Raw genomic sequence first — 12,215 nt, 5'->3', positions numbered from 1 at the left:
ACGGAGCTCTGCCGCACGGAGGCTCCCGCAGAGGCTGGCGCCGTGTGGAAAACCGAGCCCCGGCGTTCCCGCAGCGCCGCAGGTGCCACCTCTCCCGGCTGCGCCGCGGGGGCATCGCAGCTTCAAAGCCGAGCACCGGGAGGGCAATGGGAGCCGGGGGCGGGAAGGCAGATCCTGGGGGCGGCGGGAGACGGAGCAGGAGGCGGACGAGCGGATGGCCAGGACGACGTGCCCGGAGGGGTCCGGGCAAGCAGCCACGTCACCGCCGGCACGGGGAACAACTTGGCTGGATCCTGAAAAAAACAAAACTAACCCCAGAGCTGCCCGAAAGGGGGAAAAAAGGAGCCAGTCTCGCAGATTTACGGAGCCGCAGTGGCAGCGGCAGCGAGCCCCGCCGAGCGCCCGAGCTGCCCCGGCTCCTGCCTCAGCCCACAGAGAAATTCCTTGCTTATTGAATCACATTTGTCATCTTTAAATACATATGCAGGCCCGTGTTTCTGAATCCATAAACATCTTTAACTAACTCCGCTCAGCTAGGCCTCTTTCAGCAGTAATTTATATTTAACTTTTTCCATATGCGGGGCCTGTCGCGCGGGTGCCGTTTCCGGGAAGGCGGGGGACGGCGCGGGGGCCGCGGCCGCGTGCTCGGGGCTGCTGGACCGGCCGCCGCTGGCACGGCGCGAGAAATCCACCCGCCGGAGCCAGCCCTCATTAATCATTTGAACTACCAAACTGCCAGCTCCTTTCAAGATCTTTCAAGAAGTGTTTTCACCCAAAATAGAGTTGAAACCGCGCCGGGCCCTTCTCGCAGCGTCTCATCCATCTGGCCGTTACGGGGCTCCGGCACACAAGGCCGCTCTGTGCGCGGGGCCCCGGGGCAGCCGGGACCTGGCGGCATCCGGCGGCTCCGGTTGTACCCCCGGGGCGGCTAAAGGGGGGCTGGCTGCCGCGAGCGGGGCGAGGGCAGGGCGCAAGGACCAGCGCTCCGGGGTGGCGATGGGCACGGGACGCGGGTGACGGGGGGGACGGCGGTGGCCCCCGCACGGCACGGGAGATGGAGCGGGGCGAGCGGCGCGCACACGGCGTGCAGCGTGGGAAGCCGTGCAGGGCGAGTGACGCGCACGTGGCATGCAGCGTGGGGGATCGTGCGGGGCAAGCGGCATGCGCGCGGTGTGCAGCGTGGGAAACCGTGCAGGGTGAGTGGCATGCACGCGGCGTGCAACATGGGAGACCGTGCAGGGCGAGCATCGTGCATGCAACATGCAGCGTGGGAAACCGTGCGGGGCAAGCAGCATGCAAGCAGCATGCAGCGTGGGAGAGCGCGCGGGGCAAGCATCGCGCATGCAGCATGCAGCGTGGGAGAGCGCGCGGGGCAAGCACCGCGCGTGCAGCATGGGAAATGGTGCGGGGTGAGCATCGTGTGAGCTGCGTGCAGTGCGGGAGATGGGGCACGGCGCAAGCATCGTGCAAGCAGCGTGCAGCATGGGAGAGCGCGCGGGGCAAGCATCGCGCATGCAGCATGCAGCGTGGGAGAGCGCGCGGGGCAAGCACCGCGCGTGCAGCATGGGAAACGGTGCGGGGCGAGCATCGTGTGAGCTGCGTGCAGTGCGGGAGATGGGGCACGGCGCAAGCATCGTGCAAGCAGCGTGCAGCGAGGGAGACGGGGCAGGAGGAGCGTCATACCAGCGACGTGCAGAGCGGAAGACGGGGCCTGGTGCAAGCGGCGTGCGAAGCAGGCTGCATCCCGGAGCAGAGGCCATGACGGACGAGCAGGCAGGCCGGAGGCAGGCAGGGAGCTGGGGGGGCTCGTCCGTCCAGCCCCCCGTGCCCTCGCTGCGCGGAGCGGCCGCGGCTCTGCCCCCCGAGCTCGCAGCCCCGTAGAGGGGACATGCCTCCTCCCGCGCTGGCCGTGCCGCGAGCCCTGGCGCTGCCGGCACGAGGGGCGTCCCGGAGCCAGCGCGGCTGCGGGCCAGCCTTGGGCGTTCAAGCAGCATGAGTCAGACCCCCAAAATAACACGCCGCGAGCGTGCTCTCCAGCTGCAAGGGCTGCGAGCTCGCTCGTCGCACGCAGGGCGAACTTCAAGGCAGATAACGCGACTCCTGCAGCCAAGGCTTTTGCAAACCTCGCCATAACCTGGCGCTTCTCTTGCAGTCTTCCCTGGGGGAAAACCCCGAACAAAACCCCAGCCCAGCCAGGATTTGCTCTTCGCTTCTCACTCCGCGGAGAAGCCGGGGGTGGAGGGGAGATTTGTCGGCCGAGCAGCAGATTCGCGCGAGGGCGGCGGGTGCTCGTATCGGTGCGTGCAGCAGGATGCCCCCGTCTGTGCGCCGATGCTGCGCCAGTTTATTTAAGTCATAAAAGTTTGGGAATTATCAAAGCAGCACTCAAGGGCAGAACGCATTTCTGCAGCTGGGGGAACTGGCGAGACGCACGCCGAGCAGGCGCTCCCGGAGCGGTTGATCCCAATAGAAAATTCCGCCACAACCTTCGAAACGTGCGTAAACACCAGGAGGAGGCGAGGTCCTTTCAGGCGCGTTTCTCCAGGGCTGCGGTGGTAAATTCCTGTTCCCACCGCTGCCACGCAAGGGCTCCTTATCGGGGTGGGTTGAGCAATAATTTTCCTAAAAACATCAGATCGCTTTGTGCCCACGACAAATCAGCAGCTCGGCGTGAGCACGGCTCGCACCTCGGCTCACGTCGGAGACGTTTCCCCTGGACCATGACTCTTTCCCCCTTGGAAAGTGGAGCTGGCTGCTGTCCTGCCGCCGTCACCGCATGGAGAACGGGGGCAAAACGTCGCAAAGGCTCCTGCTCGGCAGCTGCCGGGATGCTGCAACGCTGCGCGTGTCCTTCGCCTGCCTCCCGGCCCCGCTGTGTCCCACTGTCCGTCCTTGCGGCGGCATCCTGCCGGTCGGGCCGTCTCTGCAGAGGCCGGATGGGCCATGTCCTGCCTCGTGCACGGCGCTGGGAGCGGGGGCGAAGGCACAGCAAAGCTGCTCCAAGCAGTTTCCATAAAGGCCGCGTCGGAAAACACTGCGGTCTGCGGAAATGGGTTTGCTCTTGCGAGCTGAGCTGAAGGAAGACGCTGCGCGAGCGGCGCTGCCGGCAGAGCCTCTCCCCCTGCTCTCCGGCGGGCGTTTAGCTGAACGTGCGTGTGCGCAGAATTACGACGCGTCAGTTATTCATCACGATAATAAACAGAGAGAGAACTAGTAACCATGCATCACCGTAGGGAACGGTATCGCTCGCGAGCGTTCCTGGGGAAATCCCGGCACGAGCGGCTGCGCTTTGCAGGGGATGGCCGCGGTGGCGCCGGCCAGGGACCAGGCAGAGTGGGGACACGGCTGTGCCGGACCAGCCCAGCCCTCGCGGCATGAGGCCTGGCCACGTGCTGCAGCTCCCCATGGAGTGATGCTTCGGAGATTGCCAAAAATCAGGGCACCCGTTGGCCTGGCGTTGCTGCAGCAGGGCGACCGCGGGTCCCTTCGGTGCATCGCATCCATCTGCCCGGCATCACCGTGGCAGGGCGCCCGCGGGTCCCTTCGGTGCATTGCATCCATCCGCCCGGCGTCACCGCGGCAGGGCGCCCACGGGTCCCTTCGGTGCATTGCATCCATCCGCCCGGCATCACCGCAGCAGGGCGCCCGCGGGTCCCTTCGGTGCATCGCGTCCATCCGCCCAGCTGTGTGTTGCTGGTCCCGGTCCTGTTCCAATTTCACCCCGTTTGGCACCGAGCATTCCCTGGGCCGAAGCTCTGCCCGCCGGGAGATGCCTGCGCCACCACCGCTCCGGGAATACACACAGAGCCGGTGTTCTCCAGGGCCGCTGCCAGGGCTAGCACGGAAAGAAAAGCTGCTTTATGCCGCTGAGAAACTCCTCATCCGCCCGCCTGCCCGCGCTCCGCTGGCCTGGCCACGGCAGCCTGAGCCAAGCCGAGCCGAGCCGAGCCTCTCCCGCTCCTGGAGCGGGCATCGCGCCGGGGCTGCCGGGCGCAGGGCTCCACGCTGCCCGGGCCTCGGGGGCTGCACGCAGGAGAGGAAGCAAAGCAGCAGAAACCCGGGGCCTCGCTCCCTCGCTCCCTTGCCTCTTCCCCAGCGGACCGCGCGCCTGCGGTCCGGCGCGCCTCGAGCCCGCCGAGGGGGACGTTCCCAAGGCAGCAGCCGGCGGAGCTGCCCGGCCCCGGCCCCGGCCCCGGCGCGGGGCACAAAGCCGCCTTTGTTCGCGGGCTCGGGCCGCGGAGGCGAGGCGAGCACACGGCACGGCACGGCGCGGCGCGGCGTCCCCCGCGTCCCCCGCTCCCCCCGCCGCAGCCCCGGCTAAATCGCACACAGTTGCGAAGTGTCCTGACTCTTTCCACACACACCGCGGCCTCGGCAACTGCTGCAATAAATCAATAGGAAAATAGAGGCTGCCAGTTAGACTAAACAAGTGCATTTGCAAGGATTGCTAACCCTCATTAATCACTCTGACAGTCCTAAAAACACATTTCCCCTTTAATGACTGTATTTGGATAATCAGTGCTTTTTCCTCCTCAGTCAGAGGCGCAGTAACTGACAGCTGGTGTTATTATAGCCGTCCGCGGGAGAGCGCTGGGACCAGGGTCACCTGCGAGTCAACCGCTGGAGGTCTCCTGCAAGCCCGGGCCGGCTGCGAGAGCTGCTGTTATGCAAGACGGAGGGGAGCCGCCGGCGCCCGCGCACCTCCAAACCCGCTGCCCCGCGCCAGCACCCACCTGCGCCGCCCGCTGCCGCCCGCCCTGCCAAGGACCCCCGCCGGCCGGCGTCCGATGGCCCCTTTTTCGGCGCTCCGCGTTCCCTTTGGGTGACTTTTGCTTCCTGGAGACGTTTGAAACCTCACACGTTTTTTTTTTTCTGTATAAATGATGCAACACATTAATGCACAGCACATTATGAAAATGGTAATTCAAACCCATACAACTCTAAATTAAGCCATACATTATCCGACCCACTCAGCCATATATTTTGCAGAGAGACAGGATTGAATCAAATCAAACCGAAACTGTGGAGTGCAGGTTGTTAGACAGAATGATTAATAAAGTGCATCCCAGTGCTCTTATTATAAAATGAATCCTGCAGTAACCTGGGCATACATTAGCTAGGGAGTTATTTAATATATTGGCAACACAGTCATTTCCTAGCAGATAAAGTCCCGGCGTGCTGGCGGGGATCGGGTGATGCTCTGCAGTGTTTACACATCCCGGCCCCGGTGTGGCAGTCTTCAGGGAGGGAACAAAATATTCCCGCGGGAGCTGCCTGCCCCAAGGGACGCAGCGGCCCGGCCGCGCACAGGCACAGGCTCCACGCGACGGAGGGCTTGCAGGGAGCAGCCGGACGGACGGACATGGGGGGGACGAGCCCGGCAGCACTCCCGCAGCCGCACAGCTCCAGAGCAGCGTTCCCAGTGGGATGCAGCGAGGCAGACACTGGGCGGCCTTGCACCAGGGCGGTGAGGCTCCCGGTGGCAGGGGGACAGGCAGGTGGCCACATGCCCCGCGCAGCCCCCTGCCACCGCCCAGTGCGCGCCAAAAATGCCTCCCGGCCAGGCCAGGGCTGCTCCCAACCTGGCTCTGCCATTTCCAGGCCCTCGTCCTGCAAACATCCCGCCCGCGGGAGCAGCAGCCATCCAGCGGCAGCGCACAGACGGACCAGAGCGGGTCTGCGTCCAAGCGAGGGGGAGCAGCGAGCGAGGGGGCCCTTGCAAACGCGGGCAGCGAAGGAGCCGGCCTCACACCGGCCTCTCCCATCCCTAGCTCCCGGCCGACAAATCGGCCCGGGGACGCGCCGGGGACGCCCGGAGCAGCACACCCGTGCCCCCGGCGCCCGCAGCCCCTGGCGCCTGCCCGCAGCCGTGCCGGAAGGAGCCAGCAGAAAAATGAGAATCACATTGGCAAAACACGTCCCTGGTTTCAGCGCGTCGTTTCTTCAGCTCCCAGGACACAAAGGGATTTAAGCAGGGGGCGCACGGCAGCGCGAGGAGGTGGTGAGCTAGGACGAAGAGCACCGCTCGCCCAAACGCAACAGGAGCAAACTGCCGGGAGGGGGGAAAAAAAGAAAAAAAAAGAAAAAAAAAGATGTGGGGCAACGGGAGCGTGGGGCGTTTTGGGGGGAGCGAGGACACGGCCGGGAACTCCCCACAGCGGCGGTGCCGGCCGGCAGCCCGGCTCGGGAGGAGGCCTTTCCTCCGGGAGGGCCAAAGCGCCCGCGCGGCCGGGCAGCAGCAGCCCACGGCTCTGCCTCCCTCCCGCGCCAGCGGCTGCAGCTCCGCACGCTGCAGCGTTCCCTGCAAAAGGGACGGGAGCGACGCTGCTTTCAGAGCCGTTCATCAAACCCTGCTGCGCTCTGCTTGCGCGGACGGCAGAAAGATGAAGCGGGGCGGGGAGGGGGCACAACTCGGCATCAGCGCTGAGCCGCCCGCGCGCGCCGTGCGCAAGGCTGGGGCACGGACCCGGATCCTGCTGATGGTGCAATTCCAGCCAGGAAACCTCCCGCCTTCCCGGGGGCTGCGGCGCGGCGAGGAATTGCGCTCTGCTCCCCGGAGCGTCTCGGGGGACTCGGGCTCTTTGCATCGATTTCAGCTCAAACGCCTTCTCGAACCTTCCTCCACCGCCGCGCACGAGAAAACCCGGCGCCTTCCTCCCTCGGAAGCGCGGACGTGATTAAGAAGGAACCGAGGTACCGGACATGCCTCTCCGCTACACCGGCTGCCCGCGGCCCTGCGCTCACGGACGCGACCTCGCCAGGAACGGCAGCGCCGCCGGGGAAGCGCTCGCGCCGCGCTCCGCTCCCCAGCCCCGCGCGGCGCCTCCCGGCCCCGGCCCCGGCGGGACCCCGCATCCCGGCCCCGCATCCCGGCGCCGCATCCCGGCGCGGCCGCCGCCGCCGCTAGATGGTGCTCGGAGCCCGCCGTCGCCCCGCTGCGGCCGAGCCCCCCGCGCGGCCGCCCCGGTTCGCCCCCGGCCGGCGCAGCGGGACGCGGGGGGCGAGCGCGGGGGACGCAAGAGAGCACACAGCACAGGGTGAATATATCCAAGTACTCATTTATTAACAAAATAAGACTTACCAAGCCGGAGCTCTACGCACCCCCAGCGCTGGCAGCCCTCCGCGGCGCCGGCTCGCGCCCCTCGCTGCTCCGTCCTCGGGCCCGGCGGGGGACGAGGGTCGCCGCTCTCCGCAGGTGGCCGCGACCCGCCGGGCCGGGCCGGCTTCGGCCCCCGCGCCGCAGCCCGGAGAGGCCTCGCCGCGCCAGGGCGTCGCGCTCCGGAGGCTCCGGCTCTGCGTGCCGGCACCGCCGCCGTCCTCCTCCTCCTCCTCCTCCTCCTCCTCCTCCTTCCCGCGGCGCCCGGGAGCCCCGAGGCCTCGGCACGGCCGCGCTTGGGGACGCAGAGAGCCGCCGGGCCGGCACGGCCGGGCCTTCTCCCTTCCTTCCTTCCTCCCGGAGCCACCCCCACAACACAGTTTAAAAAATAAAAATAAAATAAAATACATCTGTCAACTTTACAAATGAAGAGAAACGGAACTCCAAAATGCTAAACGAGGAGGGGGAGGAGGAAGAAGCGTTTCTTTTTGTTTGTCGAGAGTCATGCAAGAATTCCTCAGGGGGGAAATCAAGAAGGAGGGGGGGAAAAAAATCAAAAGAAACAGAAGGGAAAAATAAAAGCCCCACACCTGCAAAGTAAAGATTTTTTTTTTCTTTTTTCTTTTTTTTTTTTGGACACAGACTTTTTGCATACCATTGATTCATTGGTGTATTAATGCACTTATATTCCCAGCTTTAAGCTAACATACAGTAAATAAATACACAGTCCCAGGAGGGCGGAGGGGGCTCGGGGGAGGCTGGAGGAGGGGAAGGGGCTGCGGTAGTTACTGATATCCGAGTGCAGAAGCTGAAGTTAGTCTTTGGCCGTAGAGCGCGTACGGAGAGTAGTAAGGTCCGGCGGCGGGCAAGGACGGCACGGGCAGGGCGCCGGCCGTGGGCAAATGGCTCTTGCCGTACGGGTGGTACCTGTTTAGTCCCAAAGTGTGTGGACTCCTCAAGGACAGGGATCCGGGTAACGTGGTGGGGCTGCCGGGGGCGGCGGGCGGGAGGTGCAGGTGGCACGAGGCGGCCGAGCCCAGCCCCGACGCGGGGTAGCCCGCCAAGAGTTTCTCGGCCCCCGGCAGGGCCGTGTGGGTCCGTAGGTGGGTGAGCAGCTCCTCCGAGGTGGCAAACCTCTTGTCGCAGGGTCCGCTGGCAGACACCCAGTTGCATATGTGGGGCAGGGGGTCGTTCTGGAGCATGAAGCCGTAGGTGTAGAGGGGGTGGCCGGGCAGGCTGGGGGTGGCGCTGGAGGAGAGCGTGGTGTGCACCGAGTGCAGCGGGTGCGTGGGGTACACCAAGGGGTATCCGCTTTTGAGGCTGCCGGGGTCGTGCACGCAGCTGGAGCAGTTGCCGGTGCCCAGGTGCGAGGCGCTGTGGTAGCTCAGGCAATACGGGTCCCTGCATAATCCCTGCATGAAGGAGGGCGGCGAGGCGCCCGTCAGCGGGCTGGAGCTGGGCGGCTTGCCCGGCAGCCCCAGCGCCCCCGGCAGCTGGCTGCCCACCAGCCCCGGCTTGGTGGGGTCCAGGCCGGGCACGAACTGCGAGGGGTAGCCGGCGTAGGCGCCCACGATGGAGCCGTGGTAGCCGATGCTGGAGGGCGGCAGGGGGAAGACGGAGTGGCCCGGCTTGTAGGGCGACACGGGGGCCACATGGCCGGCGGGCGGCAGGGCGGGCGGCTCCGACTTGCGGCCCGAGGCGGGCTCGCCGTGCGCCCCGGGCTCGGCGGCCCCGCGGCCCCCGGCCGCCCCCTCGGGGCTGCCCTTGGCCGCCTCGGGCTCCTTCTTCTCCTCGGCGCCCTTGGGCTCGGCGTGCTGCGGCGAGGCGCCGCGGGAGCCGCCGGGCGAGGCGGCGGCGTGCGGGGCGAACGGCGGGCAGGCGGCGCCGGGCACCCGAAAGCCGGCCTTGTCCGCGGCGCCCTCCTTGCGCGGCTCCCCGCCGCCCTTGGAGTAGGGCTTGAAGCTGGACTTGTCCTCGGGCGGCGCGTCGCCGGCGCCCGGCGGCTTCAGGGCAGCGGGCCGGGCGGCGGGCTCCTTGTCGGCGGCGGGCAGCCCGGCGGCGGCCACGGCGTTGAGCTTGGAGGCGGGCGGCGGGTCCGGCTTGCCGATCTGCGAGCAGGTCTGCGCCAGCAGCGCCAGCGGGCTCTTCTTGGCGTCCAGCTGCGGGCGGAGCGGAGCGCAGCGCGGCGCCGGTCAGCGGGGCCCCGACGGCGCCCCCGACCCCCCCCCCCCCCGCTCCCCAGCCCGCCCCACCCCGGGGCGCAGCGGGGCCGGGGCGCGGGGAGGGGAGCGGAGCGGCGGCGCCGGGCAGCGCCGGGCCGGGCGGGGAGGAGCGGGCAGGGGGGGCCCGGAGGAGCGGGCGGGGGGGGCCCGGAGGAGCGGGCGGGGGGGGGGGGGGCCGGGGCGAGCCCGGGCAGCGGGCGGGGGGGGGGGGGGGGAGCCGGGAGCCGCCGCGGCGCGGAGGAGCGGGGCCGGGGGGAGCCGGGCGAGCCGAGCCGGGCGGGCCGGGGGAGCCGGGCGCTCACCTCGATGGGGCTGACGGGCGTGGAGGAGAGCGGCTGGAGGTACTCGGGGTGCAGGAGGTGGCCGCTGTGGGCGCTGAGCATCTTCAGGACGCGGATGGGCAGCCGGCTGGCCTGGCGCAGCGGGTCGGCGGGGGGCGGCCGGGGCGACGGGGCGCCCGCGGCGGCGCGGCTCGGCGGGGTCCTCGGCCGGGGCCCGCCGGGGGCACCGCTCATTTGGGGCGGGCGGCGGCGGCGGGCGCGCCGGGCTCCGCGGGGCCGGGCCGGGCCGGGCGGGCGGCGGAGCGGCGGCGGCGGCGGCCCCGGCGAGACAAAACCCTTCCCCTTCCCCACCGACACGTCAAATAGCCCCGATGGCGGCCGCGCTCCGAGGGGGCCGGCGCCGCGCACCAATCCGCGCCCGGCCGGGCCCCCGGGGCGGGGAGAGCCGCCGGTGGGGGGGGCTCGCCGCCGCCGCCGCCGCCGCCGCCGCCGCCGCCGCCGCCGCCGCCGCTGCCGCGCGGGGGACGGCCCCGGGCTCCGGCTCGGCTCGGCTCGGCTCGGCCCGGCTCGGCTCGGCCCGGCTCGAATCGGATCGGCTGGGCCCGGCTGAGATCGGATCGGCTCGGCTCGGATCGGCTGAGATCGGCTCGGCCCGGCTCGAATCGGATCGGCTGGGCCCGGCTGAGATCGGATCGGATCGGCTCGGATCGGCTTAGCTCGGCTCGGCCCGGCTCGAATCGGATCGGCTGGGCCCGGCTGAGATCGGATCGGCTCGGCTCGGATCGGCTTAGCTCGGCTCGGCCCGGCTCGAATCGGATCGGCTGGGCCCGGCTGAGATCGGATCGGATCGGCTCGGATCGGCTTAGCTCGGCTCGGCCCGGCTCGAATCGGATCGGCTGGGCCCGGCTGAGATCGGATCGGCTCGGCTCGGATCGGCTTAGCTCGGCTCGGCCCGGCTCGAATCGGATCGGCTGGGCCCGGCTGAGATCGGATCGGATCGGCTCGGATCGGCTTAGCTCGGCCCGGCCCGGATCGGATCGGATCGGCTTAGCTCGGCTCGGCCCGGATCGGCACCCCGCGGCGCCGGCCCGTGCACCCAGACCAGGCTGTGCGCGCTGCACCCCACGCCTGCACCCAGCTCCGGTGCAGTGCACCAGCCCCAGTGCCCAGCACCCAGTCCCTGTGTCCAGCACCTAGTCCCTGTGCCCAGCACCTAGTCCCTGTGTCCAGCACCTAGTCCCTGTGCCCAGCACCCAATTCCTGTACCCAGCACCCAGCCCCAATGCCCTGCACCCAGCCCCAGTGCCTGCACCTAGTCCCTGTACCCTGCACCAGCCCCTGTGCCCAGCACCCAGTCCCTGTGCCCTGCACCAGTGCCCAGCACCAGTCCCTGTACCCAGCACCTAGTCCCTGTGCCCTGCACCAGACTCTGTGCCCAGCACCAGCCCCAGTGCCCTGCACCCAGCCCCAGTGCCTGCACCTAGTCCCTGTACCCTGCACCAGTCCCTGTGCCCAATACCCAGTCTCTGTGCCCTGCACCTAGTGCCTGTACCCAGCACCCAGCCCCAGTGCCCTGCACCAGCCCCTGTGCCCTGCACCCAGTCCGACCGATGCGCCATGCACCCTGAACCCTGCCTGTGTGCCCTGTGCCCGGCTCCGTGCACCCAGTGCCCAGCCTGAGCCCTGCACCCAGTCCAGTCTGTGCACCCGGTGCCCTGTGCAGCCCCATGCGCCCTGCGCCCGCCTGTGCCCCCTGCGCCCAGCCCCTGCGCCCCGTCCAGCCCCTGCGCCCAGCTAGGTGGGGGCTGTGGACACCCTGCCCGGAGCGGTGCAAATCCGTGCAGGACCAAGCCAGGCCTCTGTGTCCGGAGAGGCAGGTGGATGCAGGAGCCTGTGGTGGATGCCCCGGGGCTGGCTGCTCCCTGCCCTGCTGCCCCCGTAGCCTGGCCGAAAAATCCAATCTTTTCCCCAACTTTTAATGTTTTTCTCATGTAGCCAGCTCTGCTGGACCCCGAGACAACCTTCCTGTGCAAACCAGGCAGCGATGGGGTTACTGGGGGGACAGAGCACTGCTATCGTCCCTCCGTGGGGGACACTGCAGTTTGCATATGGACGTTTCTATTTTGCACGTTTTGTAATCACCACCATTTGAATTATTTTGAAGAGCAGGAGCTCTTGGCTGTTATAGACCATTTTCTGTTTCTGAAGTAGCGAACGTCCGCTGTTTTACACACTCAGCAAACACGCAGGTGCGGGAGGTGTGCCGCCAGCGTGCCTGCAACGCGGGGACCAGGGCGGGCCAGACCCTGCGCCCCACGCAGAGCGGGAATAGCCCCACGTTGCTGCCGGTCCTCAGCGCTTTTCCACTTTCTCTGATTTTCGGAGCCCTAAGAATTTTCCAGCGTCGGTGCAGACCACTGTGTACCTAATTTAGGCCTCCTGACAATTCGCTTTCTGTTCCTAGTTTCCTTTTCCAGACTTCCTCGAGTCAAAGTCGCAAGCCCGCGCGGCGCCGTCCCGCTGGAATCGGGCGGACGATGTGCGGGAGCTGCTGGACCGCGGGGGCCGGGCGCAAGCGGGGGCCTCGGGGAGCCGCGGGAGGAGCGCGGGGGTGGC

At 67.9% G+C, this 12,215-nt stretch overlaps 2 protein-coding genes across 2 annotated transcripts; one reads left to right on the top strand and one right to left on the bottom strand.

Moving 5' to 3' along the window:
* The first annotated feature begins 1,399 nt into the window (after positions 1-1,399).
* On the top strand, positions 1,400-2,674 carry LOC136994449 (uncharacterized). The gene is made up of 3 exons (XM_067312275.1): positions 1,400-1,409; positions 1,597-2,555; positions 2,636-2,674. The coding sequence occupies exons 1-3, from the start codon at positions 1,400-1,402 to the stop codon at positions 2,672-2,674; spliced, it is 1,008 nt and encodes a 335-aa protein (XP_067168376.1).
* A 5,087-nt stretch (positions 2,675-7,761) lies between these two features.
* ZNF703 (zinc finger protein 703) lies at positions 7,762-9,833 on the bottom strand. Its single transcript, XM_067312324.1, has 2 exons — positions 9,621-9,833; positions 7,762-9,255 (listed from the first exon to the last, which is right to left on the bottom strand). Exons 1-2 carry the CDS (start codon positions 9,831-9,833, stop codon positions 7,882-7,884), a joined length of 1,587 nt encoding a protein of 528 aa, XP_067168425.1. The 3' UTR covers positions 7,762-7,881.
* Between the last annotated feature and the right edge of the window lie 2,382 nt (positions 9,834-12,215).

The sequence above is a fragment of the Apteryx mantelli genome, chromosome 29, assembly GCF_036417845.1.
Source record: "Apteryx mantelli isolate bAptMan1 chromosome 29, bAptMan1.hap1, whole genome shotgun sequence".
In the NCBI taxonomy this organism is placed as follows: Eukaryota; Metazoa; Chordata; class Aves; order Apterygiformes; family Apterygidae; genus Apteryx; species Apteryx mantelli.
The sequence above is the reverse complement of the archived record's forward strand: the minus strand, read 5'-3'. Positions and strand labels throughout refer to the sequence as shown.